This window comes from Palaemon carinicauda, chromosome 6, assembly GCF_036898095.1.
Source record: "Palaemon carinicauda isolate YSFRI2023 chromosome 6, ASM3689809v2, whole genome shotgun sequence".
In the NCBI taxonomy this organism is placed as follows: Eukaryota; Metazoa; Arthropoda; class Malacostraca; order Decapoda; family Palaemonidae; genus Palaemon; species Palaemon carinicauda.
Window position 1 is genome coordinate 163,776,714 of NC_090730.1, and position 25,456 is coordinate 163,802,169.

At 47.1% G+C, this 25,456-nt stretch overlaps 1 protein-coding gene across 2 annotated transcripts in view; it reads left to right on the top strand.

Moving 5' to 3' along the window:
- The window catches only part of LOC137642774 (protein MMS22-like), a 120,553-nt gene that overhangs the window by 35,343 nt on the left and 59,754 nt on the right, over positions 1 to 25,456 (top strand). For both annotated transcript variants that reach the window (XM_068375619.1, XM_068375620.1), the window contains exons 3-5: positions 14,943 to 15,171; positions 17,715 to 17,988; positions 24,543 to 24,806. In XM_068375619.1, coding sequence (XP_068231720.1) covers positions 14,943 to 15,171; positions 17,715 to 17,988; positions 24,543 to 24,806 — 767 coding nt within the window. The remainder of the gene's footprint in view (positions 1 to 14,942; positions 15,172 to 17,714; positions 17,989 to 24,542; positions 24,807 to 25,456) is intronic.

A 25,456-nucleotide genomic window follows, 5' to 3' on the forward strand; every position in this document is an offset into this window, starting at 1 on the left:
AAGTACCTGCACATCAACCTGCTAGAGATGAAGGCCGTCTTTCTGGCTCTTATGCAGTTCCAACGGATCCTGGCGGGTCACTCCGTGGTGGTGATGAGCGACAACACCACGGTAGTGGCTTATATCAACAAGCAGGGAGGTACTTTTTTGCAGCAGCTATCCCATCTTGCAGTAGAGATTCTGAGCTGGACCGAAGTCCACTCGATAACACTATCAGCTCGCTTCATTCCTGGCAAGAGGAATGTGCTCGCCGACAGTCTGAGTAGGGCTTCGCAGATAGTGAGTACCGAGTGGTCTTTGGATCCTCAGATAGCCAACAAAGTCCTGACTTTGTGGGGTTCCCCGACTGTGGATCTGTTCGCGACAGCTTTGAATTTCAAACTGCCCCTGTACTGCTCCCCAGTCCCAGACCCCAAGGCACTCTGGCAAGATGCTTTCCAACAACGGTGGGACAACATCGACGTGTACGCCTTCTCACCGTTCTGTCTGATGAGAAGGGTGCTCAACAGGACCAGACTATCGGTCAACTTGTCGATGACTCTGATAGCTCCGCTGTTGCATCATGCGGAATGGTTCCCGGACCTTCTGCAGCTCCTGACAGAGCTCCCGAGAGAACTTCCCCCACGACACGAGCTACTCAGACAACCACACTGCAACATCTTCCACAAGGCCGTAGCCTCGCTTCGGCTTCACGCCTGGAGACTGTCCAGCGTCTCCTCACGGAGAAAGGCTTTTCGCAACAGGTTGCGGAGAGGATGTCTCGGCACCTGCGAAAGTCCTCTGAGGGAGTCTACCAGGCGAAGTGGAGAGTCTTCTGTGGTTGGTGTCGTGGGAGGGGTATCTCTCCACTTGATGCCACTACAGTGAACCCTTGTTTATCGCGGTAGATAGGTTCCAGACGCGGCCGCGATAGGTGAAAATCCGCGAAGTAGTGACACCATATTTACCTATTTATTCAACATGTATATTCAGACTTTTAAAACCTTCCCTTGTACGTAGTACTGTTAACAAACTACCCTTTAATGTACAGAACACTTAATGCATGTACTACAGTACCCTAAACTAAAACAGGCACAAATATTAAAGGCAATTTTATATCATGCGTTTCCTAAACACGCTAAAAAGCACGTTAAAAAATGGCAACCAATGTTTTGTTTACATTTATCTCTGATCATAATGAAGAAACAAACTGGAGGTAGAGCTTTGCTTATTACCCAGACATATTTCCCATACTATTCCCTTAGAACTACATCACATCTTCCTACTTTAGATATATATATATATATATATGTATATATATATATATATATATATATATATATATATATATATATATATATATATATATATATATATATATATATATATATATATATATATATATATATATATATATATATATATATATATATATATATATATATATGTGTGTGTGTGTGTGTGTGTGTGTATATATATATATATATATATATATATATATATATATATATATATATATATATATATATATATATATATATATATGTTACTGTATATATATGGGTTATGGAAAAAATCCGCGAAGTGGTGAATCCGCGATGGTCGAACCGCGAAGTAGCGAGGGTTCACTGTATTCCAGCAGTAGCGGAGTTCCTCGTTTATTTGCGGGAGGAAATGCGCCTTTCGGTCTCAGCGGTGAAAGGCTATTGCTCAGCCTTAAGCTTGACTTTTAGGCTGAAAGGAGTGGACATTTCTTCCTCGCTGGAACTCTCTCTACTCATATGTAGCTTTGAGCTTACCTGCCCTCAGTCGGAAGTGAGACCTCCTCCTTGGAACGTGGTTCGGGTTCTCAGGGCTCTTAAGAGACCTCCCTTCGAACCATTACGCCAGGCCTCTGATCGCCACCTGTCTTGGAAGACCGCTTTCCTGCTCGCTTTGGCCTCTGCCAAGCGAGTTAGTGAACTTCATGGTCTCTCGTACGACATCGCCCATTCAAGGAGATGGGGGGAGGTAATGTTCAGGTTCGTCCCTGAGTTTGTTGCTAAGACTCAGAATCCCGGAGTGCCGGACCCACGATTCGACTCTATCAGGATCGCGAGTCTCCGTTCTGTAACAAGCGACCCAGACCAGCTGCTACTATGTCCAGTGAGGAGTCTGAGGTATTACTTGAAGAGAAGAGCTGTAGTTCGTCCTCAAGTGCGAGCATTGTTTGTTAGCACAGGCAGGACGAAGAGGAGGGTCACCAAGAATACCATCTCGGCTTGGATTCGAAGGGTTATCCATCACGCCTTGAATCCAGACCCTCCTCCGTCACGTCGCCCTAGGGCACACGACGTCAGGGGCATTGCTACGTCCCTGGCCTTCAAGAGAAACTTCTCTGTGACGCAGGTGCTTCAAGCTGGGGTCTGGAAGCGTCAGACGACCTTCACAGCCCACTACCTGCAGGACGTGAACCACAGGAGCCTCGATACCTTTTCTATCGGCCCTGTGGTGGCTGCACAACAGTTGGTCTAACCTCAGGCTCCTTTATGGACAAGTAGCAGTAGATTGAGGGCGTTTTACCCGGTTTTAGTCTGCGTGAATGAAAGAGTATGTCTGACTCTTACTTCATTCTTCATCCTCCCCTCTCTTGGGGAAGCAGCATCCTGGTCTCCTCATAGCTGACCTCAACCTCTGCAGGTAACCCATGCTTCCTTGTGCTCCTAGTATTAAGTTTAATACTGTCGTGTCCCCCATACCCTGACGAGGTGGTATTGGGAACGTCCTATCCTGGATTCCTATCTAAAGGTCTCAAGGTCAACTTCATAGGACGAGTCACGCTCTTTCCTCCACACACAACTTATGTAGGCCACACGTTCCTTGCGAAGCAAGGAACTTGTGAGGTGTAGGGGCTCCTTTTCTCAAGTGCTACTCACTGGGAGGCGGAGCCCCCTGGTAAAGCCAAAGTCAGTAAGGCTGGGGACTTTCTACCCTTCCTAAAGGGTAAGTCACCCAATGTAAATAACGTGGTTTGTATTTCGGTTACGGAACAAATGACAAATTCGGAGATAATTTGTATTTTTCCTAACCATACAAACCTTAGCTATTTACACATATTTGCCCGCCAGCCCTGTCCCCCAAGTCAAGTCCTACCTCTATGTGAAGTGAAGCAAATCACCGGTGTGTGGGGGGGAGGGGTAGCAAGCTACCCCTTCCCCTACCCCCGCTAACTAGCGTGGGGGTAGTTAACCCTCGTTAAAAACTATTGGCTCGTCATTTCAGCTACGCTGAAAGTAAACCCCCAATGTAAATAGCTAAGGTTTGTATGGTTAGGAAAAATACAAATTATCTCCGAATTTGTCATATTCCTAGAAATTTTGCATGTGTAATATTTATAGAAAGTCATTAACATTTAAACCTAACAAAAATTTGTTCCGTAACTGAAATACAACCACACTATTTACATGGGGTAATTACTTCGGCGTAGCTGAATGACGAGCCATAAAGTTTTAACGAGGGTTTCCTACCCCACCGCTAGTTAGCGGGGGGTAGGGAGGGGTAGCTAGCTACCCCTCCCCCCTCACACACACCAGTGAATAGCTCACTTTACTTTTGGCTCGGAGAGACGACAGACCTGTCAGCGCTCTCCTCTTTGTTGACTGCCATAATCTTGTTTGCTTTTTCTTTTCAGTGTGTGTGTGTGAAGTTGGCCTCTATTACTCGTCATGCGTACGTGCCCTGGACTTCCCGGCAGCCCTTGTGGGACCTTTATGTCGGCCTTGGACACGAATCCTCACTCCTTATGCCCTCAGTGTAGGGCCAACGGTGTGATAGGTCTAGGGAGTGTAGGGAGTGGTCTACCTCCCAGTGGGAGAGGTTTGCCCGGCGACGTAAGAAGAAGGCTAAAAGGGATCTTTCTCCTTCGGAGGCTTCTCGGAAGAGAGAAAATCCCAGGTCTTCTTCTTCCGCCGCCCTTTCCTCCTCCGAAGCTCCCGCTCGAGCGGCCTCTTCCGAGAGGCCGGCGATTGGTAGCGTAGACCGTAATGTTGTTAATGTTATTAACCGATCCCGGGGTGAGGGAGAGGTCGTTGCCTCCCATAGCGAGGCAGCTGCCCCTTCCCCATCGGAGGAGGTAGTTGTATCTAATAATGATCTGTTTCAGCTTTGGGCTTCCTTGGGGCTGCAGGGTTCGCCCTCCAAGGAAGCTCTGTTTGACATGATCAAACGGGGTGCGGCCGCCAAACAATCGTCAACTTCAGCGGACATAGATCCTCTGTTTGTGGTTGACGTTGTTGTGTCGGAAACATCCCGTGGGTCTGGCCAAACGCCCGTTCCTGTGGCTGCGGTAGCGGAAGGCTCTGACTCCCCCTCTGAACATCCTTCGAGGGAGGAGCTTAGTCACACGGTCTCTCCTGCCGGTGATACTCCCTCTCGGGGGAGTTCACTTTTAGAGACTCCTCTTGGGAGGCCCATTGATGGTCAGCCTGCTGATCCCACGGCCCCTCGTGGGCGTATAAGGCGGAAGGCTCGTCCTCCCCTTCGCCGTAGAGGCCTTCCTTCCGCCTTCAAAGGGGTTAGGAGGCGCCTCTTCGGCTCGTCGTCACTACAGTCCTCTGCGGAGGAGACGACTCGCCGTTCTCCTTTCCTGCCAGCTACCAACCTAGAACTCTCCGAGGATCGTTCGCAATCCCTTTCAGAGGATGGTCGTCCTTCGGGACTCTGTGACCTGTCGCCCAGACCATCTACGTCTAAAGATCCTGATGCGCTTTACGCGCCACCTAATACTGCCCCTGTGCAGTCTTCAGGCCCTTTGGGGCTGCAGGGACTTGAGCGCGAAACTGCGCCTCTCGCCCCTAAGCGCCAGGCACCGCCTGTGCGCCCGCCTGCTGTTGTTCCTGCTGATCCTGACATAGCGCCTCGGCGCTCACCCTTAGGCGTTCGCGCCTCTGTTCCTGCCATGCGCCAGGGTCCCCCTGCGCGCCCACGCCCTTCGGCGCTCCGTCACCCTCCAGCAGTTCCTGAAGTAGCACGCAAGCGCCCAACTGCGCATACGCGCCCTGCTCCTGATAAAGCGCCACCGCGCTCACCTGCGCACATGCGCCCAGTTCCTGATACGGCGCCTACGCGTCCACCTGCGCCCACACGCCCTCCAGCGCCTCGGCGCCCCCCAGTTCCTGTTTCATCGCGTGTGGTCCAGGAGGTTCCTGAGTTGCGCCCTCAGGTTCCTGCGGATTTGTCGCGGCCCTCGGGGGAAAAGCGCGACGCGCCACGCGCAGTTCCAGTTCCAGCGCTCACGCGCACACCAACGCGCACTTTAGATCCATCGCGCCCACCTAGGGAGACATGCGATACACGTCCGCTCGTAGTTCCTGCACCACCGCCCACGCGCTCACCAACGCGACCACGCGTCGCTACTGCTCAGCGCGTCGCCCAAGAGGCTCCCAAGTTAGCGCACGGGCGCTCACGGCCACCTCTGGGCTCTCCCTCTAGACAGCACGAGCTTGCTAACGATACGATCGTGCACGACGCTCCAGTATCGCGCCCAGTTCCTGCTACACGCCCCGTTCCTGTATTTAAGACAACTAAGGTTGCCCAACGAACTCCATAGCACCCTCACGCGGCTCGCCCCACGCAGCCTCGCACTCCGGTGCGACCGCATCCTGATGCACGCCCACGATCGCCAACGCAACCAGCGCGCCCACAGGCGAGTGTGCCGGTCTTACCGGACCAGCGCCAACCCTCTCGCCCCCAGGTCGCTCGCGACCCTGCTCCAGCGCTACCGCGCTCTCAGCCGGTTCTTCCAAACACGCGCTCAGTCGCCCCCGTTATCTCGCGCCAGGACGCTGCGCACCCGCGCGTTCGGCCTCCTCCTGCTCCAGCTCCTGATCGCCGCACGCCTACGCCATCGCCTCCGTGCTCTCGCGGCCATGTTCCCGCTCCAGCTGCTGCGCGCCCCAGCGCCTACGCGCCGTCGCCTGCGCGCCACCGCACCATCGCTCCTGAACACCCACCTGCACGCCCTCGCGCCCGCCCACGCGAGTTTCCAGTATCGCGCTACCCATCCACGCGCGACCCTGATCAGGGCCCGTTGCACGAGCCCCAGCGCAATCACCGCCAGGTGGACTCTTCCTTGTCGCGCGATCACCGCCAGGTGGACTCTTCCTTGTCGCGCTCCCCTCCCCGCAGGCGAACCCTCGTTTGTCGACTCCTCCTAGGGATCCCTCAATCCCCTTCCCTCCAGAGGGAGTGTCAGACAGCAGCCCTGGTTCGGCACCCTACTCAGAGCTCTTGTGCAGGCGATTAAGCCAGCCCTCTCTGATTCGGGTCGCGGACCAACGGCAGCTTCCTCCCCCCTGAAGAGGAAGAGAGGAGTCTCTCCCGTGGATCCTCCTCCGAGGCCTATTCTGTCCCCGCGCAGATCCTTACGCAAGACTCCTACTCCCCCTCAGACCTTCTCGCCCTCCCTTGCGGAGGAGGATTACCCCTTCTCAGGAGAGTCGGACGAGCAGGAATACTCCCCCATCGCACCAATGGGGGAGGTTCCTCCTCTTCCCGAGAGGTCTCCTCGTCCAGAGGTGGAGAAGGACCTGCCTCCTTCGCTTCTCGAGTCCTATATCCCGCCCAGGAGGGAGCCTAAGGACTCTAAGACGATCCCCAAATCGCCAGCTAGGATCAGGCAGGAACCGTCTAGAGCCGTCGAGGATGTCCACGTGTCCCCCCAGGAAGAGCCCCTGGGGACGGGAGACTTCGCTGCAAGTCCTTCAGGAGGAGAGCACCAGGAGTCAGAACATGCGGTCTGGCAAGTCCTGACCCTCATGAGGAACCTTAATGGGGTCCCAGACCCTGAGGTCCCACCTCGTGAAGGGAAGGACACGGTCCTGGACCGCGTCTACGGCACTCAGAAACCCTCTAGGGCCAGTGCAGCTTTGCCCTGGTCCCAAGGGATGAAGAGTGCCAGGGACAAGGTCGAGGGCCAGCTCGCTGAGCTTGCCTCCTCCAGCAGATCGAGTGCCGGTAATAAGCTCCTCCCTCCTCCTCGAGTCCTTGAGAGGAGGTACTTTGAGATCCTCGAGGAGTCTTGTCTGAGTCTTCCCTTGCATCATTCCGTGGAAGAACTCACAGGGGGAGTCCCTCTTGAGAGAGACTCCAACCGGTACGTGTCCTTCTCTGCCACTGAGATCCTGAGCCAGGAGAAGGTCATCAAGTGCGCCATGCAGGCGACTTCATGGCTCGACATCTGGCTGGGGTCTCTGGGCGTCCTGGTGCGGTCCGAGGACCTCTCCAAAGAAAGCACCAGGAAAGCGCTGGAAACCTTTCTTCTCTCGGGCACACGGACCATTGAGTTTCTGTCCCACCAAGTCTCGTGCTTGTGGGCCAACACGATCCTCAAGCGCTGGGACGCTGTGGCCGAGAGGTTCCACCATAAGGTACCCAGTGCGGATTCTAGCAGGCTCAGACACTCTTCCGTTCTCGGTAAGACCCTGTTTGAGCCTAAGGACATGGAGCTCCGTCCTGCTAAGGACACAAAGAAGACGACCACCGCAGCGAAGCCCAAGGTGTCTAAGCCCTTTCCTGCCAAGAGCAGGAGGGGCAAGAAGTCCTCCAGGGGAGGCAAAAACCCTAGAGGTACCAGCCGAGGCCGGAAGCGCTAGGGTTGGCAATCCCCCTGCACGTCCACCAGTGGGGGGATGGCTTCAGAGTTGCGCGACAAGGTGGCAGCAACTCGGGGCGGATGCCTGAACGATCTCCGTGATCTCTCTAGGGTATCGCGTCCCGTTCTCAGCCTCTCTACCTCCCCTGACAGCGAACCCAGTGGCGTTGAGCTCTTTTGCCATGGGATCGGCGAAAGGGCAGGCCCTCCGGGCCGAAGTCCAGACCATGTTGGAGAAGGACGCTCTCCAGAAGGTTGTAGACGGGTCCCCAGGCTTCTACAGTCGACTCTTTCTTGTGAGAAAGGCGTCTGGAGGCTGGAGACCAGTCATCGACCTCTCGACCCTGAACGGGTTTGTCAAGCAGACTCCGTTCAGCATGGAGACGGTAGACATGGTCAGGCTCGCAGTGAGACCGCGAGACTTTATGTGCACACTGGACCTGAAGGACGCGTACTTCCAGATCCCAATCCATCCGTCTTCAAGGAAGTACCTGAGATTTTGCCTAGACGACAAGATCTACCAGTTCAAGGTGCTGTGTTTCGGTCTCTCCACAGCACCTCAGGTGTTCACCAGAGTCTTCACCATCATCTCTTCATGGGCTCACAGGATCGGCATCCGTCTCCATTATCTGGACGACTGGCTGATCCTGGCAGACTCGGAGGCGACCCTTCTTCGCCACCGAGACAGGCTCCTCGAAGTTTGCCAAGATCTGGGGATCGTGGTAAATCTCGAGAAGTCCTCTCTGCAGCCCTCTCAGAAACTGGTATATCTAGTCATGGTCATAGACACCAATCTCCACAAAGCCTTCCCATCGGACGAAAGGATAGCAAGGCTGAGGAAGGTTGCGAAACCTTTCCTCAATCGAGAGGAACTCCCAGCCCAATCGTGGCTTCGTCTCCTCGGTCACCTCTCCTCCCTGACCCGCCTCGTTCCCAACAGCCGCCTCAGAATGAGATCCTTCCAGTGGCGACTCAAGTCTCGGTGGAGTCAAGGACTCGACTCCCCGGACATCCTGATCCCCATGGGATCTGCGGAACGAGCGGACCTCGGTTGGTGGGTGGCAGACGAGAACCTACGAAAGGGAGTGGATCTTCTCGTCCCTTCCCCGGATTTGATGCTGTTTTCGGACGCATCAAACAAAAGGTGGGGGGCCCACATTCTGAACCACAGGACCTCAGGCCTGTGGTCAGAATCAGAAAGGTACCTTCACATAAATCTGCTAAAAATGAAGGCCGTATTCCTGGCTCTTCAGAAGTTCCACCAAGTTCTGGCGGGCCACTCGATGGTGGTGATGAGCGACAACACCACGGTCGTGGCTTATATCAACAAGCAGGGAGGTACCTTTTCGGAACAGCTATCCCATCTTGCAGTAGAGATCCTGTGATGGTCCGAAGTCCACTCGATTTCACTAGCGGCTCGCTTCATTCCAGGCAAGAGGAATGTGCTCACCGACAGTCTGAGCAGAGCAACGCTGATAGTGAGTACCGAGTGGTCTTTGGATCCTCAGATAGCCAACAAAGTCCTGACTTTGTGGGGTTCCCTGACAGTGGATCTGTTCACTACGGCGCTGAACACCAAGCTCCCGCTGTACTACTCCCCAGTCCCGGACCCCAAGGCTCTCTGGCAAGACGCCTTCCAACAACGGTGGGACAACGTCGATGTGTACGCCTTTCCCCCGTTCTGTCTGATGAGGGTACTCAACAAGACCAGAACATCGGTCAATCTCTCGATGACCTTGATAGCTCCGCTATGGCATCATGCAGAGTGGTTCCCGGACCTTCTGCAGCTCCTCACGGAGATCCCGAGGGAGCTCCCTCCACGTCTCGAGCTACTCAAACAACCACACTCCAATATCTACCACAAAGCCGTAGCTTCGCTTCGGCTTCACGCCTGGAGACTATCCAGCATCTCCTCACAGAGAGAGGATTTTCGCAACAAGTTGCGGAAAGGATGTCTGGCCACCTGCGCAAGTCATCCGCAGGAGTCTACCAGGTGAAGTGGCGAGTTTTCTGTAGTTGGTGCCGTGGAAGGGGTATCTCTCCCCTCGATGCCACTTTACCAGCAATAGCGGAGTTCCTCGTTTATCTGCTGGAAGAAATGCACCTTTCAGTCTCGGCAGTGAAAGGCTATCGCTCAGCCTTAAGTCTTGCCTTCAGGCTCAAAGGAATGGACATTTCCTCCTCGCTGGAACTGTCTCTTCTCATACGGAGTTATGAACTTACCTGCCCTCAGTCGTAAGTGAGACCTCCTCCTTGGAACGTGGTTCGAGTTCTCGGGTCTCTTAAGAGACCTCCCTACGAACCATTACGCCAGGCTTCTGATCGCCACCTTACCTGGAAGATGGTGTTCCTGCTAGCTTTGGCCTCGGCCAAGCGAGTCAGCGAACTTCATGGTCTCTCCTACGACGTCGCCCATTCAAGGGGATGGGGGGAGGTAATGTTCAGGTTCGTCCCTGAGTTTGTGGCTAAGACTCAGAACCCGGGAGTGCCGGACCCAAGGTTCGACTCTTTCCAGGTTTCGAGTCTCTGTTCTGTAACAGATGACACAGACCATCTCCTACTGTGCCCAGTCAGGAGTCTGAGGTTGTATCTTAAAAGAACAACAGCTGCAGTCCGTCCCCAGGTGCGAGCGTTGTTTGTGAGCACTGGGGAAACGAAGAGGAGGGTCACTAGGAATACCATCTCAGCCTGGATTCGCAAGGTAATCCATCTGGCCTTGAATCCTGACCCTCCTCCTTCATGTCGCCCTAGAGCGCATGATGTCAGGGGCGTGGCTACGTCCCTGGCCTTCAAGAAGAACTTTTCAGTGACGCAGGTCCTGCAAGCTGGGGTGTGGAAGCGTCAGACCACCTTCACGGCCCACTACCTGCAAGACGTGACACACAGGAGGCTCGATACGTTCTCTATCGGCTCGGTGGTGGCTGCACAACAGCTGGTCTAACCTCAGGCTCCTTATTGGACAGGTAGCAGAAGGTTGAGGGCATTGTTACCCGGTTTTAGTCTGTGTGAACGTAAAGATCTGTCTGGCCCTTTTCTTTTCTTCATCCTCTCCTCCCTTGGAGAGAAACAGCATCCTGGGTCCTTTGCACAGCTGACCTCGAACCTCTGCAGGAAAACCATGCTTCCTTGTGTTCCTAGTATTAAGTTGTAATACTGTCATGTCCCCATACCCTGACGAGGTGGTATTGGGAGAGTCCTAGCCTAGATTTCCATCTGAAGAACTCCAGGTCAACTTCTTAGGACGAGTCACTGCTCACCTTCACACACAGCTTACGTAAGCCGCAGCAGTCTCACAACTGCCTGCGAGGTGCAGGGGCCCCTCGACCCCTGAGTTCTTTTTATAGACTCTGGTTCGGGGCCCCCGGGCAAGCCAAAGCCAGTATGGCAGGGGACATACCTCCCTTCCTAAGGGTTAAGTCACCCCATGTAAATAGCGTGGTTTGTATTTCAGTTACGGAACAAATGACAAATTCGTAGATAATTTGTATTTTTCCTAACTATACAAACCTTAGCTATTTACAGTTATGTGCCTGCCAGCCCTGTCCCCCAAGATAAGTCGTACCTCTAAGTAAAGTGAGCTATTCACCGGTGTGTGTGAGGGGGGAGGAGTAGTTAGCTACCCCTCCCTACCCCCCCCCCCCCCCCCCCCCGCTAACTAGCGGTGGGGTAGGAAACCCTCATTAAAACTTTATGGCTCGTCATTCAGCTACGCCGAAGTAATTACCCCATGTAAATAGCTAAGGTTTGTATAGTTAGGAAAAATACAAATTATCTACGAATTTGTCATTTTGAATCGTGCAAATGCTGTGCATACTGTATATTGGTTGCCTATGTTTATGGTTACATATCTTTACAGGTGTAATTTTTTCTGATGATAATTAAAGAGTAAAACTGATGATGAAGCAAAGCAAGTTATAGCTAACATGAATTTATTACGGCTAATATTAGATGATACATTTTCTTATACAGTATATGTACAGTTGTTTGGCCCAACTTTCTAGCCATGTTTTGCAGAATGTATACTATGTATATAAGGCATTTTGGTTATCCCAGGTGTTAATTTTGTTCTCTAGTCTTAGGTAGTGCTATAGCCTATGTACCATGGTCATGCATTGTCTTGTGTTAGAGTTCTTTTGCATGAGGGTGCACTCAAGCACACTATTCTACAGTATTTGTTTTCTCTTCCTCTTATTCTTTAAATATTTTTAAATGGTGTGTGTGGCAGACTTAATAGAGGGCCCATTGATGCCTAGTGATTTTTCAAGAGGTCTTTACCCTATGACTTTTTATCTTTCTCACGGGTATTCCTTATCAAAACCATCGTTAATGTCCTCCCTTCAGTTGAAGTGGCAATCCTGGATGGTACATAGCCTTGCATGATATGCTGGCTCCACTACGTTGACCAATTTTTTCTGACATTTTGTCTTTATTCTATAAAGATATTGTTTTATCATCGTTAATGTTAAGTTTGTTTTCAGGTATGATGAAACTTTTTTATTGCTTTTAGTCCTAATTCTGTCTGGAGATGAGCAAAATCCAGGTCCAGTGGATCCTAGACTTCGCCAGTGTCATCTAATGTACCGGTATTGCAATATCGCAATATTCGTGGACTGCATGGCAATATGACAGACCTTGCAGTTGCCTCCAGACAGTATAATATTCTATTATTCTCAGAAACTGGTCTCTTAAATGAGGCACTCATCTGAGCTCCGTATTCCAAGATTTAAGAAACCAATAATTTTGAAACAATGGCATTCATAGGGTAAGGGAAATGGTAGGGTATATTACGACAGAACCTACTATGAATGTGGATGTCATGAGATTCAGGTTATAAAAGTTTATGGCAGGCATAACTTTTATTTGTGTTCAATCTATCAGAATCCATTTGGATAATTCTTCCTTTAATTGTTTTCTCACTAGTATGATCTTTTGGATTTGATTTGTTCACAATTGTATAAAAGTGTTGCCTGTTCTCTTGAATGAGAATCTGGTCAGCATAGTTGAAGAAATGTATTAATTCATTCTTTCAACATTGTTTTGAGTACATTATCTCGTATCTGGTCTTCATCTGCTGATTCTCATCTTAATTTGTATAGCAAAAACTTGCTGTCTAATAGATTTCTTATTCCTGATCTGGATAATTATCTCTCGCATCATCGTTCAGTTAGTTCTTTATACATGTTGCATAAGATTTTTCATAATTCCGACCATCTTTTGCATGCAAATCTTCCTAGACTACCATCCATTATGTAGTCCATTTCTTTTAGCGATGCATATTTGCACCGACTCGCGGCGGTGCCCTTTTAGCTCGGAAAAGTTTCCTGATCGCTGATTGGTTAGAATTATCTTGTCCAACCAATCAGCGATCCGGAAACTTTTCCGAGCTAAAAGGGCACCACTGCGAGTCGGTGCAAATATGCATCGCTAAAAGAAATGGACTATAGTCATGCAGTTATTTCTAACAGTCTTGCTTTTTCCATCTTAAAGCTCAACACTACACATTATTCTAGAAGTTTTATTCCATCTGTGACAAGATTGTGGAATGATTTTCCTAATCATGCTGTTGAATCGGTGGAACTTCAGAAGTTCGGACTTGCAGTGAATGTTTTTATGTTGAACAGGCTGACATAAGTCTGTCTTCATAGTTTATATATGACATATCCATTTTAATGTTGTTACTGATTTTAAGATATTTTATACTCTTTATTCATTAATTTTTATGTAGTTATTTATTTCATTATTTCCTTTCCTCACTGGGGCATTTTTCCTGCTAGAGCCCTTGGGCTTGTAACATCCTGCTTTTCCAACTAAGGTTGTAGCTTAGCTTGTAATGATAATAATATAGATATTCAACAATTGCATTTAAAGTTTTGACTTATTGGCAATTACAGTATTTGTGCCTTGGCATTCCTATGGTGTTGGACTTAATTTTTATTACAATGAACCCTCGCTACTTCGCGGTTCGACCATCGCGGATTCACCACTTCGCGGATTTTTTCCGCTACTTCGCGGTTCGACCATCGCGGATTCACCACTTCGCGGATTTTTTCCATAACCCATATATATACAGTAATATATATATATGTATATATATATATATATATATATGTATGCATGTATTTATGTATATATGTATGTATGTATATATGTAGGTATGTATATGTGTATACATATAAATATATATATATATATACACACACACACATATATATATATATATATATATATATATATATATATATATATATATATATATATATATATATATATATCTAAAGTAGGAAGATGTTATGTAGTTCTAAGGGAAAAGTATGGGAAATATGTCTGGGTAATAAGCAAAGCTTTACCTCCAGTTTGTTTCTTCATTATGATCAGAGATAAATATAAAGAAAACATTGGTTGCCATTTTTTATCGTGCTTTTTAGCATGTTTAGGAAATGCATGATATAAAATCACCTTTAATATTTGTGCCTGTTTTAGTTTAGGGTACTGTAGTACATGCATTAAGTGTTCTGTACATTAAAGGGTAGTTTGTTAACAGTACTACGTACAAGGGAAGGTTTTAAAAGTCTGAATATACATGTTGAATAAATAGGTAAATATGGTGTCACTACTTCGCGGATTTTCACCTATCGCGGCCGCGACTGGAACCTATCTACCGCGATAAACGAGGGTTCACTGTACATGAAAGTACGCTTTGACACATGGTAATGTTTTTCTTCATTACTTTATATTGTTCTAGAAGTTTGATTCCAGCTGTTACTAAGTTGTGGAATGATCTTCCTAATCAGGTATTTGAATCAGTAGAACTTCAAAAGTTCAAAGTTGGAGCAAATGCTTTTTTGTTGACCAGGCGGACATGAGTCTTTTTATAGTGGTGGATAATGTGGGAGGGTGGGCTGTGACACCCTAGCAGTACCAGCTGAACTCGGTTGAGTCCCTTGTTAGGCTGGGAGGAACGTAGAGAGTAGAGGTCCCCTTTTTGTTTTTGTTTCTTTGTTGATGTCGGCTACCCCCCAAAATTGGGGGAAGTGCCATGGTATATGTATGTATATGACATATTTGTTTTTGACGTTGTTAATAGTTTATATATGACATATCTGTTTTGACGTTGTTGCCTTTTTTAGAATGATTTATTGTTAATTTGTTCTGTTCATTTATTTATTTCCTTATTTCCTTTCCTCACTGGGCTATTTTTCCCTATTGGGGCCCCTGGGCTTATAGCATCTTGTTTTTCCAACTAGGGTTGTAGCTTGGATAGTAATAATAATAATAATTACATCTCATGTCCTTTTAAAGTAGAAATAATTTTGATTTGCCCATTTCTCACCAGAACCACTGGAACAGCCCGTCAATTGTGGATTGCTGCTTTTTTCCTGTAAAGGAGAAGCCCGATGGACAGAGAGCTTCAGCGATACATCGTGCATTGGCAGAAGAGCATTACTCCATCTTATCCAGCAGAAGAATCCATCTTCCTCCATTTCATCAGATTACACTTTTTATTTACCATCAACAGCTGACAACGTGCAGTGTAATTTGGAACACTATTTTTTGTGTGTTAGGTAAGACTCATTCTTTTACTTTCGTGAAAGTTTATACAAATTAGAATCGGGATGTCTTCAGTATTAGGTAACCCATCAAGGTGTCCTTTCCCTTGAAAGACTATGCTCTAAAATAAATAAGCATTTTCAGTACCTTACAAATGCCTTTCACAAAATTAGATTATAATCTAATAGCTTTTCAGTATTTTACAAATGTTACATGATCAAAGATAGCATTAATGAACAAATACAGTTAGTTGAAATAGGCTACAGTAATTAAATTTTTATCCTCGGACAGATTGGTGTTGCTCCAAAGCCTTGCCCACTACCTCTTTGACCCTGTAAATCCGATGATACATATTCGACGTCTGAGTTTTTTTCCTACACAAAGTCTTCCTTTAGATGGGGAATATGTTTTCAGCGCTGGCTGAATCTTCTTAATGAGCAGTTAAATGACAGGTGGAAGCGAGGTAAAGGAGCCCTGCCCCCTTACCTGTTGAAGTCTCTTCACTTACACTTTCGGCCGCATCGAGTACAGACGTACTAATGGATCCTTAATCCAATTTTTCCTTTTCTTTCAGGAAGTTAATACTGTCTGTAGTCTGTCATGTTGTGAAGCAAGACACTCGATCTTGGGAGGACTAACTTTACATCTGGTTTGTTAAACTGGCTGTAGATCCACTATCTCTTTGTACTCTCTCTGGAGGCATGATTGTTAGCAATCAATCCTGTGTTGAGTGTAGGGCGGGGCTCCTTTGCTTTGTCAGCCATATGTTTTGAGGGGAAGGAAGAGAGCTTTGCTTCTGAGTGAGTCTGCTAGTACAATCCTGGCTTGATCCCTGGGGAGTATGCATCAGAAGCAAGAAGCCCTCGTAGCTACGTCGGTGAGTTTTCAGGTTCTGGTGGCGTGTGGGGTTCCCCCAGTGTTCGCTACACCCCATCTGAGGTGGGAGACTCTTATCTGTTTGTGCTAACACTGACAGCGAGTATGACCTAAGGAAGGTTTTGGCCTTTTTAGGTCTTTCAGGTAGGCTCCCCAGTGCCATTGTCTTCCTTGTTGATGCCAGTGGTAAAGTGCATGATCAGTGTATCTCCACTGTCAGTGTCTCCTGTTAGGTCTGCAATGGTTCCCCCTCCCTGGGGGCCCTGGGACCAAAAGGACGTGTTCCCCCGTTGCCAAAGGGGATTCCTCATGCATATTCCTTAACCTGGTCACCCCTTTTGGGCTTCTGCTCCCCTGTAAGTGACAACTCCTTGTCCAGGGTTGAGGTTAGTGTTGGGGCAACCCCTGTGGTTCTCCCATTGGGGGAGAGTCGTTGTCTGGCTCTCTTAGATTTTGACTCCTCTGCTTGCTGAGCCTAAAGGTAGGGATGGAAAGAGGACGAAACATGTGCATTCTTCTTCATCCTCCTACATTACTCATTTTCCTCATTGTTGTCTTCGACTTCCGACTCTGTCCACACCTCTTCTTAGATGAAGGATTAGAGGAAGAAGTACTGTCTGCTGTCGTGTTAGGAAGGATTCCTTTGGACGCTACCTCGCTTAGTAGAGGTGAACGACTCCCTACCGGCTCACAGACCTTTGGGAAGGAAGCCACAGGTCTATGTATCTTGCCAGGACTCAGGTTCTTGGTTATCCCGGTAATCAAGCGGGACTGGTGTTACATCACCATGTTTCCTTTTTGGTTTCCAGTTACTTACTTAGCCAAGCGGGATAGACAGGAAATGTATGGGAGTCAGGGCGTGACTGCGTGTCACGGCCCAAGCCTTGGTCACCTACCCCTAGCACTGTCTGTGACATGCATAGAAAGGCATTGTGGAATAGCATCCCCCACCCATGGGCTGTGTTAGGCACAGTGCAATGGAATCCTTAGTTGGCTGTGTTTTCTTACTGTATTGAAAATTACAGAATCATATTTGTGCATGTGTTTTATTGTACGTTATTAAATTTTTTAATTTGAATTAGTCAAGTCATTATACTTAGTGAATGTCTTTAAGCCTCAATAGCATATAAAAAAATAATGCTGTGCCACAAAGAGCCTTCCAGCCATTTAGGTCTTGGTTCTTCCTTGTGTGACTTTCCAACATTTTACAGAAGTTCTGCAAAAAAAAAAGATCCTGCCTTAGTGTTGTGTAATATAGCCCCCTCCCCCCCATTTATTAAAACATTAAATTTGAAATTGAATATTTTATATGACTAATTTACTTATACCTTAGATAATTAAATAATATAAAACTGGCCTCTATCTTGTGTGGCATACTTATTGCCTTGAATTAAATACTGTAGAGCATACGATAGTATACTAAAGATTTTTCCTGGACAGCCAATTTTGATTTGATCAATTAAAAATTGATATTAAAATTTTTGAAAAGTTTCCCTAGCACAGTCATCATCATATTTTTACCTATATAAGTAAGTCATTACTGGTTGTCTGAAATATTTATGAATAGTAATTTTCATTAATAAGACCATTTGAAATGTGAGTAGCACTTAGATTTCTTTCACTTCAGATTTTCTGCCAAAAAGGTCATAGATCTTCATATATACTTTATTTATTATTGCAGACAAGCTGTGTCTGAGCTAGAAAGAGGGGCACAGTCTAACGTATGCCTTAGTCAGAGTTGTCACGATGCTCAGTATCCCAAAGTACGTGAAGAAGTTGCCAGATTTTTCAACGGTTTGATCTCTCACATGGTCACTTGTGCGAGTGGAAATGCTTGCAATGAAAACTTTGTGAAAACCGTTATAGCAGAAATTTTAGACTTGCTGTTGTACATGCGTCCCTTGCACGACTTGCCAGAGCATGTGACGTCGTCGGGGTCACCTCGTGGGAATAAGGTGAGTTTGAGCGGATATTCTACAAGGCCATGAGTGAAAGGTTATATATTATATGCTAAGATTTTGGTAGATTGCCATAATAGCCAGCTCTCCTTGCATTGCAAGGCATGCAGTTTAAAAGTGTACTATGAAAAGACTTTAAAAAAAAAGTCCCATCCCGGCTGCATTTTTCAGTCTAAATTATTTGTTCCCATTAGTCTTTTTACACCAAGCAGCTAAATAACACAGGCAGATCTTGCTATTCGTCTGGGTTACATTCCTCTAAAATTAATAAGGTGATTAATCATATGTGGATAGCTTTCTAACAAGAGGTTGATTGGGGAATACATTCTTAAAATAATTCATCATATGGCAGTCCTTACTCAGCTCTGGGATTTTTGAAATGGTTAGAAAATATAAATTAAATTATGAAAGCTGTCTCATAAGAATAGTTTTATTCTAATTAATTAAACAAACTTGGTTATGAAAATGATTATCAATTGCATGATTAATTATGAGAAGGACTTGTTGCAGGAAATGTCATGGGAGGCCAAATATTTCTTCTATTATTCATTCAATATTCTTTTGTTAAGTGCAAATGCTATTCATAAGCATGAAAAAATATATTTTAAAATTATTTTTTCAATATTTAACTTAGCCGGTGATTATAATAGCTGCAGCTCTGCTGCTCGACAGAAAACTCTACGGAAAAATCCGCCAGCGATCGCTATGCAGGTAGGGGGTGTACTTCAACAGCGCCATCTGTCGTCCAAGTACCCAGTACTCATTGTAAACAAAGAACTCAATTTTCTCTCTGTCGTGCTACCGGCAAGACCTACTAATTCGCTGTTGCTAACTGGATTTGTTTTCACAACTATTTGGTGAAGTACACTATTCTAGTTTTGAGCTTTCGCTGTGCAGGCTTTCTCTTCAATAAATCCTTGCATTCTTTTTTTGATATCGGTTTATTTGTTGATGACTTTGGATAGTTTTTGAATTCCCCTTTGACCAATTCAAAATGGCTGACCCTTCTCAAGTCCCTAAATTCAGGAAGTGTAATGCTAGGGACTGTTCAAGGCGTCTTCCGAAGGCCTCTATCGATCCTCACACCGTTTGTTCCAATTGTCGGGATAAAACCTGTCAATTGGAAGATCGATGTGAGGAATGCGTTGGGCTTTCGGAATTCGATTTTATCGAATTCCAAAAATATACACGTAGGCTAGAGAGAGATAGAGTCAGGAGAAGTTCATCTCGTTCTGTTGATTTTTCCTCTCCTCATGCCCCACAACCTATTCCTTCCCCTGTAGTGGTTGCTCCTAATCCCCCTTCTGGCACTCAGGAACCTTCGATGGCTGATATGATGCGTGCCATCCAAGCTCTGGGTGAGAGAGTTGAGTCCCTGGCTAGTGACCGTAACCAGCTCATGGCGGACGTCAAGGAGCTGAAGTGTAAAAGTGCAGTGGGAAGTGATAAAGTGAGTGATAGTGTTGTGGATAGTGTTGCGCTTGAGGGTTCGTCTGTTCGTGCCTGTCGTCCTCCTAGTCCGGGACCTCTTGCAAGCTCCCAAGTCCAGGGGAGAAGCAATGTCGTACGACCAATGGGTTCGAGAGGCTTTAATCAGCGAACAGACGTTCCCTCCGTGGTTTCGGGCGTATCTACCCAAGATCGCCCCACCCACACAAAGACGAGAGAGCCCATTTATTCCTCGTCTGCGGAAGAGGTTTCTCGCAAGAAACCATGGACCAAGGTCTCACGACCACTTAAGCGCAAGTCGGTCCCTTCCGCGCAAGTCCAACGGCCCAGTTGTAGCCACTGGGTCAGTTCGGACTCGCTGCAGTCTTCCGATGACTGCTCACCTCCTAAGAGAGGCAAAGCGGTACCGCCTCAGACTGTTACACCGTCTGTCGCCGCACCTGCTCCTGCAGACCCTAAGTGGTCTTTGCTGCAGACCATGCAGTCCCAATTAACGTCACTGATGCAGGACTTTCGTGCGGAGAAGGTTGCTGCTGCACCAGCCTCTTGCCTACAACCAACCTCACACTCGGTTGTGCGTCCTGTGGACGCTGAGGCGACCTTATTGCGCACTCCAGTTGAGAGAGTTCTGCCACCCATGCGTTCCAGTGTACCCTGCCAGCCGCATGTTGACGTTCAGCGACTTCTCAAGTCTTGTAGACTCTCCCCGCAGGCTAGCCATGAGACGCTCGAAAATATGTTGGTCATCTTCGGACCTAGACCACCTTTTGAAAGGGATATTTAGAGCCTTTGAGGTCTTCAACTTTTTAGACTGGTGTCTGGGAGCTTTAAGTAGGAAGATCTCTCCGACAGAGAAGGATACTTCCTTGCTTATCATGTCCTGCATGGACAAGGCCATACGTGACGGGTCTAATGAGCTTGCTGCATCGTTCGTATCCGGAGTCCTCAAGAAGCGTGAGAACCTTTGCTCTTTCCTGTCAGCTGGAGTGACACCTTGTCAAAGATCCGAACTTCTGTTTGCTCCTCTTTCTAAGTGCCTCTTTCCAGAGGACTTGATTAAGGAGATTGCTGCTTCTTTGATACAGAAGGACACTCATGACCTGGTTGCGTCTTCTGCTCGCAAAGCCACCCCTTTGCCTACCTTGTCAGCTAGACCAAGGATGGACACTCCAGCGTCCCGATTTATTCCGCCCTTTCGTGGCAGAGCCTCCAGCAGAGGAGGTGCTCATGCCGAAGGGAGACGTGGAAAGAAGAAAGGAACCAAGTCCTTTAAAGGCAGAGTCTGACTGCCAGCTTCTTCAGACAGCAGTGGGAGCCAGACTCAAGAACTTCTGGCAGACCTGGGAGAAGAGAGGCGCAGATGCACAATCTGTGAAGTTGCTCAGAGAGGGGTACAAGATCCCGTTTGTACGAAAACCCCCTCTAGCAACGTCTCCCATCGATCTCTCTCCCAGGTACAGAGAGGAAGACAAGAGACGAGCTTTGAAACAGGAGGTGTCTCTCTTACTAGAAAAGGGAGCGGTAGTCAAAGTCCTGGACCATCAAACCCCGGGCTTCTACAACCGTCTCTTCTTAGTGGCAAAGAAGACAGGAGGGTGGAGGTCGGTGCTAGACGTCAGTGCGCTGAATGTCTTTGTCACAAAGCAGATGTTCTCCATGGAGACCACAAAGTCCGTTCTAGCAGCGGTCAGAAGGGAAGACTGGATGGTCTCTTTAGACCTAAGGGACGCATACTTCCACGTCCCCATCCACCCAGACTCCCAACCTTTTCTGAGATTTGTTTACGAAAAGGTTGTCTACCAGTTTCAAGCCCTGTGCTTTGGCCTAAGCACAGCTCCTCTTGTGTTTACGAGGCTGATGAGGAATGTAGCCAAATTCCTTCATTTAGCGGACATCCGAGCCTCCCTCTATTTAGACGACTGGCTTCTAAGAGCTTCTTCCAGTCGTCGCTGTCTGAAGGATCTAAAGTGGACTCTAGATCTGACCAAGGAATTGGGTCTCCTTGTCAATATGGAAAAGTCTCACGTGGTCCCATCCCAAACTATTGTGTATTTAGGGATGGAGATTCACAGTCTAGCTTTTCGGGCTTTTCCGTCGGCCCCCAGAACGAGCCAAGCCCAGTTATGCATCCAGAACATGCTGAAGAAGGAACGGTGTTCAGTCAGGCAGTGGATGAGTCTGATAGGGACACTATCATCCCTGGAACAGTTCGTATCGTTAGGAAGACTACACCTCCGTCCTCTTCAATATCACCTAGCTGTTTACTGGAAAAAGGACAAGACGCTAGAAGCGGTCTCGATCCCCATTTCCGAGAAGATGAAGTCTTGCCTGACTTGGTGGAAGGACAGTATCAGCCTCAGAGAGGGTCTGCCCCTGGCTGTTCAGACTCCCAACCACGTTCTCTTCTCGGACGCATCGGACACAGGCTGGGGCGCGACATTAGACGGTCGGGAATGCTCGGGAACTTGGAACTCGAGTCAAAGGACAATGCATATCAACTGCAAGGAGCTACTGGCAGTTCATCTGGCCTTGAAAAGCTTCAAGTCTCTCCTTCAAGGCAAAGTGGTGGAGGTGAACTCGGACAACACCACGGCTTTGGCGTACATCTCCAAGCAAGGAGGGACCCACTCTATGACGTTGTACGAGATCGCAAGGGACCTCCTCACCTGGTCAAAAGGTCTAAACATTTCGCTAGTAACGAGGTTCATCCAAGGCAGCTTGAATGTCATGGCAGATTGCCTCAGTCGAAAGGGACAAATCATTCCAACAGAATGGACCCTACACAAGGATGTGTGCAAGAGACTTTGGGCCACATGGGGCCAGCCAACCATAGATCTCTTCGCAACCTCGATGACCAAGAGGCTCCCAATATATTGCTCACCAATCCCGGACCCAGCAGCAGTTCATATAGATGCCTTTCTCCTAGATTGGTCACATCTAGACCTATATGCATTCCCCCCGTTCAAGATTGTCAACAAGGTACTGCAGAAGTTCGCCTCTCACGAAGGGACAAGGTTGACGTTAGTTGCTCCCCTCTGGCCTGCGAGAGAATGGTTCACCGAGGTACTTCGATGGCTAGTGGACGTTCCCAGAACGCTTCCTCTAAGGGTGGACCTTCTACGTCAGCCACATGTAAAGAAGGTACACCAAGGCCTCCACGCTCTTCGTCTGACTGCCTTCAGACTATCGAAAGAGTCTCGAGAGCTAGAGGCTTTTCGAAGGAGGCAGCCAGGGCGATTGCTAGAGCAAGGAGGACATCCAACCTTAGAGTCTACCAATCGAAGTGGGAAGTCTTCCGAAACTGGTGCAAGTCAGTATCTGTATCCTCGACCAGTACCTCTGTAACTCAAATAGCTGACTTCCTTTTATACCTTTCAGCTCCCACTATCAAGGGTTACAGAAGCATGTTGGCATCAGTCTTCCGTCACAGAGGCTTAGATCTTTCCAACAATAAAGATCTACAGGACCTCCTTAAGTCTTTTGAGACCACGAAGGAGCGTCGTTTGGCTACACCTGGTTGGAATTTAGACGTGGTACTAAGATTCCTCATGTCAGAAAGGTTCGAGCCGCTACAATCAGCCTCCTTTAAAGATCTCACTTTAAAGACTCTTTTCCTGGTTTGCTTAGCCACAGCTAAAAGAGTCAGTGAGATTCACGCCTTCAGCAGGAACATCGGAGTTTCATCTGAAACGGCTACATGTTCTCTACAACTTGGTTTTCTAGCCAAAAACGAGCTACCTTCTCGTCCTTGGTCGAAATCGTTCGATATTCCAAGCCTATCAAATATGGTTGGAAATGAACTAGAAAGAGTCTTATGCCCTGTGAGAGCTCTTAAGTTCTATTTAAGACGAACTAAACCTTTACGAGGACAGTCAGAAGCTTTATGGTGTTCAGTTAAGAAACCATCTTTGCCTATGTCAAAGAATGCTTTATCCTATTTTATCAGACTATTAATACGAGAAGCTCATTCACATCTGAGTGAGGAAGACCAAGCTTTGCTGAAGGTAAGGACACATGAAGTTAGAGCTGTCGCAACTTCAGTGGCCTTTAAACAAAATAGATCTCTGCGAAGTATAATGGACGCAACCTATTGGAGAAGCAAGTCAGTGTTCGCGTCTTTTTATCTTAAGGATGTCCAGTCTCTTTACGAGAACTGCTACACTCTGGGACCATTCGTAGCAGCGAGTGCAGTAGTGGGTGAGGGCTCAACCACTACAATCCCCTAATTCCATAACCTTTTTAATCTTTCTCTTGAAATGTTTTTTATTGTTGTTTTTGGGTTGTCCGGAAGGCTAAGAAGCCTTTCGCATCCTGGTTGATTTGGCGGGTGGTCAAATTCTTTTCTTGAGAAGCGCCTAGATTAGAGGTTTTGATGAGGTCCTGTGGTATGGGTTGCAACCCTTCATACTTCAGATCCTAGGGGTCGCTCAGCATCCTAAGAGGATCGCGAGGCTCCGTAAGGAAGACGTACTTAAAAAGGCAGAGTAATTGTTCAAGTCGACTTCCTTACCAGGTACCTATTTATTTTATTTTTGTTATTTTGATAACTTCTAAAATGAAATAAAAAATCCTTAGCTCATAATAATGTAAACATATATTGCTGGTCTCTACCCACCCCCCTGGGTGTGAATCAGCTATTATAATCACCGGCTAAGTTAAATATTGAAAAATGTTATTTTGATAATAAAATAAATTTTTGAATATACTTACCTGGTGATTATAAATTAAAGGACCCTCCCTTCCTCCCCAATAGAGACGCAGTGGACCGAGGAGAAAATTGAGTTCTTTGTTTACAATGAGTACTGGGTACTTGGACGACAGATGGCGCTGTTGAAGTACACCCCCTACCTGCATAGCGATCGCTGGCGGATTTTTTCCGTAGAGTTTTCTGTCGAGCAGCAGAGCTGCAGCTATTATAATCACTGGGTAAGTATATTCAAAAATTTATTTTATTATCAAAATAACATTTTTTAAATAAAAATAATTTACAAAACTATTTTGAGGTACGCGAAGCATGAATGATAGCGAGGTACCTGAAAAATCTGTGTGCTGTAATGACAATTTCTTTAGATTTTTAATTTGAATTCATACTCTCTTTACAGTGTCTTTCTGCAGCATACCATCTCTTACATCTTCACCTAGATATTCGATGGTGGAGCCTCACACTTCTTCACATCATTGAATCCAACTGGGGTTGTCTTTCCTTGCCTGCCACTCATCCCAGAGTTTCTACAGTTCTTGTGAATGAGCCTCTAATATCTTCAAATTTGGGAATGGCTGCTTTGGAGGAAGCACCTGTTTTTGAACAATTAATCTCATTAGTAACGTGGGACCTAATCACTGTTATGTGCCGAGAAGGTTTGAAGGTAAGGACTGGTTCTTGTGCCAAAATTGCTTTTTTTTATACCTTGAAAGGGAAATTGAAGTAATATGTATTAAACTTGCTGAAAACATTTATTTTGAATTTTGGACTGATATTTATGTAGCTCTAGCTGGTTGCCATCAGGAGAAACTAGCTTGGCCATTATAGGTTTAAAGAATTTCTTCGCCAAACTTCCAATTTTCTCATTTTATTTAACTATAATTGCTTTGCTTGGAAGAGGTGTGCTCTTTTATATTCTACTGCATTAGTTTGATACTTACACAAACCTCTCTCTCTCTCTCTCTCTCTCTCTCTCTCTCTCTCTCTCTCTCTCTCTCTCTCTCTCTGAGTTTTAACCCTTTTACCCCCAAAGGACGTACTGGTACGTTTCACAAAAGCCATCCCTTTACCCCCATGAAATTTATTTTTTCATATTTTTGATAATTTTTTGAGAAAATTCAGGCATTTTCCAAGAGAATGAGACCAACCCGACCTCTCTATGACAAAAATTAAGGCTGTTAGAGCAATTTAAAGAAAATATGCTGCAAAATGTACTGGGGAAAAAATAACCCCTTGGGGGTTAAGGGTTGGAAATTTCCAAAGAGCCTGGTGGTAAAAGGGTTAAGTGTTACTTAGATGCAATCTGTATGATGC